The following is a 5,149-nucleotide window of genomic DNA, read 5'->3' as shown; positions in this document are numbered from 1 at the left end:
GCCGGCCGCGCCTCGGCCCACGGTCCCCGCGGCGAAGATGGAGCTGGGCAACGCCGCGAGGAGAGCGGGAGCTGCTCCCGCGCCCCTGGGCGTCTGGAGACCTTTCCCCTCCTCCTGCTGCTGCTGCTTCTCCTCGCTCCTGGATGTGAACAGCTGGCTGCTCTTCTACGGCTTCTTGTACCTGGCCCTCTATGCCCAGGTGTCCCAGTCCAAGTCCTGCGACAAAATCTCTTGCTTCTCGGGTCATTGTGTCAACTCCACCTGTGTCTGCGACCAGGGCTGGGTGGGAGACCAGTGCCAACATTGCCAGGGCAGGTTCAAGTAAGTCTCTGCTTATTAAAATTCCCCTTTTCTCCTCCCTACACCCTTTTCCTGTTGTTTTCACTTGCCTGTTTTTTTTTTTTTTTTTTTGGGGGGGGGGGCATGTGTCTGCTATGATTTTGTTCATGTGTGGTAGAAGTATGTGACAGAAGTTAAGGATGAAATAGGCTCATCCACCTCATGGCCCCTCCCTCTAAGAACACAGGACGCAGTCCTCTGATGGAAAATTGTACCTGCTGACTTACCGCTGAAAATAGGCTGCTCCACTTGATGGGAACTGAGAGACAAGGAGAAATCGGCCTAAAGCTGTGTCGCTGCTGTCCCTTCTGGAAGTGTCATAGAAATGACATATGCACTTCATGGGGCTGCCCAGGGAGCAAAAATTACTAGTGGATTTGAATGACTTTTCTTTCCGGAGAGTGAAAGTGTTTTGCTCATTCCAGTCTTCCTCCCTTTCTGTCAAGTGTCTTAGCTAAGTGGGCATTAGTTAGGCATATTCAGGATAACATAAGTATAACTTAGTGAAGTGTACATCACTCATGACAAGGTTTGTACGAGCAGAGAGTGGTAAATGTAAAACAATAACATTTTTGCAAAAGAGTGAGTGGTCAGTGAAGCTAGAACTACCTTCTCATTCTTAAAAGTGGATGTGATACCAAGTCGTTGATCAGTGAGAAGAAAGCGCACCCTGACACTTGCTTTTCTATATATAATGGAAAAGAAGACTTAATTTATAGGGCTGTCACTTCCCCCCCGCCCCCTTTGGTATCAGTATAAAGACTGGCTGTGAAGAATACTGTTTGCTGTTATTTTGCGGTATAACCTTGGACAGGACATCTCATTTAATTCCCTTGTAAAACACTGCTTAAAAGCTGGAACTCTATTTATTAAGTATATTGACATATACAGCTGGAAAGTGTTCTAATACCTAGCTAATAACAATATATTGTTGAGGCTGTGTCTTACAGAATTCAAATTCTATCTTTGGGAAGTACTTTAATAGGTAAAAGTATCAATAATTGTCTATTTTAAGTTGTGTTTAAGCGCAGTTTTCTCTTTGGAGTACTAAAATTAAGCTATATAAATTATGTAGCTTATATATATCTGAGGTCACTCATCCCTAAATAAACAAAAAGTAAAGCCAGTAATTTGTTAGCTTGGGAAGTTAAGTAGCTCTGAGTCAGACATGTTGGCTGAAGTAATGTGCATGCTACGGAGGAAGAAATAATTCACTGATAATATCTGGTGGATTAATCCATGAGTGAGATTATAACTGAGTTATAAAGGTATTATGCAGATAAGATGTATTATATATGCCTTATATGAACTTGGTGATAAGATTTTAAAGTTGGTCATTTGTTGCCCGTGTGTATTGAGGATTTGGGGTTTGTCCTGCTCTGTGCTGTGGAACAATGGGCTAATTGCGTAGGGATTGAGAGTGAGGAGAGGAGGCCCAGGTGAATCTTCTTTGTGTGTGACGATCTGCAGGAGACAGGCTTGCAGAGCTATTATTTCCTTGCTTTGAAGAGATTACTTGTATCCTTTGTGTTGATGCCACTCACAACAGACCCTAATGGTGCAAGGGCTGAAGCAAATTTTGATTTCTTAAATTTCAAAGCTTGTTGTGAATTAGTATATTCTCTGAATGGTTACTGGAGCCTTTATCCAGTCCTTACAGGTATTTCCTTGATTATCCATTAAAACACTTATGTTTCTTTACATTGGTTGTATTTGTTGAGTGAGGAGGCACAGTGGTTATGTTTTCACTTCTGGTAGAAAGTTAATAATCCATCCCCACCTAGAGGAAGTTCTGCCTGAATGTTGAAAGGGCACCTCTTCTGAGCTAAGCTAACACAGTGGCTAGCTGTGCTGTTAGGAGTTTTGGTGAAATTGAAATAGATTTCTTATTAACTACTCTATATTCTTTCATGCTTAGCTTTAGAAATGACAGTGATGCTTGCATTATGATTTTTATCATGGAAGTAAGCTGTTTCTATTATTTTGGAGACCTATTTTTTTACTGAGGACACTTTCATAGTGGTATCTTTGATAGCTCATCTTTAATCTTTATTCTTAGAAGCAAAATATACTCTGCAATGAAAATAAGCATTCTAAGATTTAAAGCTTTTTCAAGTCCTCTGAGTTGGGGATGGCATGAAATATGTTAATGTGTGTTACAATGCAAGCAGCCGCTTGGAGTGGTTGTATTTTGAATCCTGAAAATTCAGATGGGTGTTGAATGGGTGATGAGTCAAGTCTATGTATTGCCAACTGAAGAGTTGGAAAATGAGTGTTAGCCTGCCTTAGGGCCAGGTGATTGAAGACCTTTCTGACTTCTGTGGCGATTGGTGGTTTGATTTATTATTGTGGAACATTTGCATATTGTTTCCATTTGTCTGTGAAGCGTATCCGCTTTATACGCAAGTAGCCATGGCTGGACTTTTGCAGCAGTGGTACTTTCATTTGACAAGTTATGTTGGATGTATATCACTTTTGCAGTAGTTGCTTCTGTCAGTAAGAATTATTACGGAGAATGTTTCAGAATGACATAAAGATTGAACAGTGTGTTTGGCTATTATAACTGCATTAACAATTAATTTATGGGCTGTAGATATGATCTCTACAAATGGTAATAGAACCTTGTGTATTATTCTAAACATTTACATTGTTTCAAAGTTTCAGCAGTTTGAAATGCCTGGGTGCATCTCTATTATGCAAGATTAAAATTGAACTTTTAATGACCTATATTGGGCATGTGTAAAGTCTGTTTTCTGTCACTAGATTATTTGAGGAAACAGATTTTTAAGGGTAGGCTTAAGACCCTTTTATTTTCAAGTGTTTTTATTTTTCTTGATACAAACAATGTATGGTTATTTTTGCTCTTCTGGGACTGAGAGGCTTGCATTAGCAAGCATCAGAAACATTACTGTAAGAGAAATCATCTACCTGGGGTAGCTTGGGACCATTAATTCTTTGGTGAGAGATGTATAGTATTTTTGGCTTTGTTTTATTTCTTTTTTAGACTGAGAAATAAGTAGAAAGACATCAAAAATAATTGATCAATCTTAGTAAGCAGGTGTCAATTGACAATACTATGGTAACCTTGCTTTTTCCCTGTAGGAGAACTACCAAGTAATTAGACTACTTTGCAAATGTTGCTCTGGGCTGGATGAAAGAAGGGTGGATGAGGGAAAGAAAGGGCAAAAAGATTCTCTAGCACTATTTTATTACTCTTATTTATCAACTTTTCTATTTACTCCTTGTATTGTGAAGCATGTGGTAACTTGTTATATAAATGGAAGTGTTGTTATTCTTACTGCATTGTATTCACATACATGTCAGTCTTTTTGCAGAATGATCTAGGCCTCATCTGTGCCTGGCAGTAAATTATTTTACTCTCTGTTCAGGATGGATATCTGAATGCAATTCTGACTTCTCTCTTAACCACCCCGTCTTCCTAAATTAATGAGGCTTTTCGCTGTCTAAAACCTTTTTTTTTTTTTTTTTTTTTAGGTACCAAAATAAAAAAAGGAAATTTAATTATAAAAAGAGAGGGGAAAGGAATTCTGTCTGCCCCTATGGGAGACAGGTGAAAGATAAGAAAGGTAAAGGGTGAGCAAGTTCTGTTTTTATAGCAGGGTGCTTCAAACAGCACAGTTCCCAAGATGTAAACAAAAATGCAAGCATAAAACCAGTGTCCAGTTTTATTCTGACAGATTGATTTATTAAGGTAATGAAACTTCTAATACTACATCTGCCACTCTTTCTTCCCCTATCCTATACCTTTGAATTTGTTGTTCAATTACAGTTTTCATGATGATATGAGTTCAGGCAGAACGGAGAGGGAAAGGTTGCCTGTATCACTTGTGTTGTAAGACTCCAGGGAATTGAGGGAGACAAACATTATGAATGGCCCAACTGCAGGAAAAGCTGCAGTCACAGCTTCTATGTATTTAGATGTCAAAGTCAATCAGTCTTGAGATGCAGCACTACAGGAAAACAGGTTTCATTAGTTTTGCTACTCACAGAATGACTTCTTAGAAGAAAAAAGTTTCCTTCAGGTTGGAGCAAAAAGTTGCTCCTTTCGCTAGCTCTGGTTTGTACACTGGTGTGTGGAAGAGCATTAGAGAAAAAATTGTGCATGAAACTGCTATTCCTCTTAAGTTTTTGAGTACCTGAATGACTGGAAATATCCGGTCTTCTAAAATGCTGTCTTTAAAAAAGTAGATTGTGTCTTCAGGTGGTTATCGTTTATTTGATAACTTGTGAGTCCCAATTGGCATATGTAACGAAGCAGACTGTACAGGATAGGTGAGCACCTTTGAGTACCTATGCTTCAGTTAATCTGTCCTAGATATCTAGATGTTATGGAGAGAGTAAGAGCAAATTGATCTGTTTGATTATTAAACCTTGTCTCCAGATGCTCTTATTGCACTTCTAAATTACCTCCTGCATGTTCTCCTTATTTAAATTACCTCCTATAAAAGACTCTGCATTCTTCAAGGACAAAACAATTTCCCAGTACAAGAACCTTCGCAACTGAAATGTTAAAAGGGTATCAAATTTTATTATTTCAGGCAAAATTCTTATTTCTATCTAAAACTCTGAATTCTGCTGTCTGCAGAATGACTCACGCAAGGAAAATGTCCTTAAATTGCAGATTTTAAATGAACAATAATGTTGTATAAGAAATGATCTTTAGAAAAAAAGTTAGTTTCAGCTGCAGCCAGTTGAAGTTCATGCTGCAGTTAAAAGGGGTGACTTTATCCTTCATGTTTCTTTTTGATTACATCTTTCTGTTTCTTATGTAAGCATGAATATTCCTGCT

At 38.6% G+C, this 5,149-nt stretch overlaps 1 protein-coding gene across 1 annotated transcript in view; it reads left to right on the top strand.

Annotated features, from left to right (window-relative positions):
• Positions 1-37: 37 nt before the first annotated feature.
• Positions 38-5,149, top strand: part of ATRNL1 (attractin-like 1) — a 548,413-nt gene continuing 543,301 nt past the window's right edge. The window contains exon 1 of the mRNA XM_009325920.1: positions 38-321. Within this exon, the coding sequence (XP_009324195.1) occupies positions 38-321 (284 nt within the window). The remainder of the gene's footprint in view (positions 322-5,149) is intronic.

This window comes from Pygoscelis adeliae, unplaced genomic scaffold, assembly GCF_000699105.1.
Source record: "Pygoscelis adeliae isolate BGI_AS28 unplaced genomic scaffold, ASM69910v1 Scaffold4, whole genome shotgun sequence".
In the NCBI taxonomy this organism is placed as follows: Eukaryota; Metazoa; Chordata; class Aves; order Sphenisciformes; family Spheniscidae; genus Pygoscelis; species Pygoscelis adeliae.
This window is presented reverse-complemented; position numbering and strand designations above follow the sequence as displayed.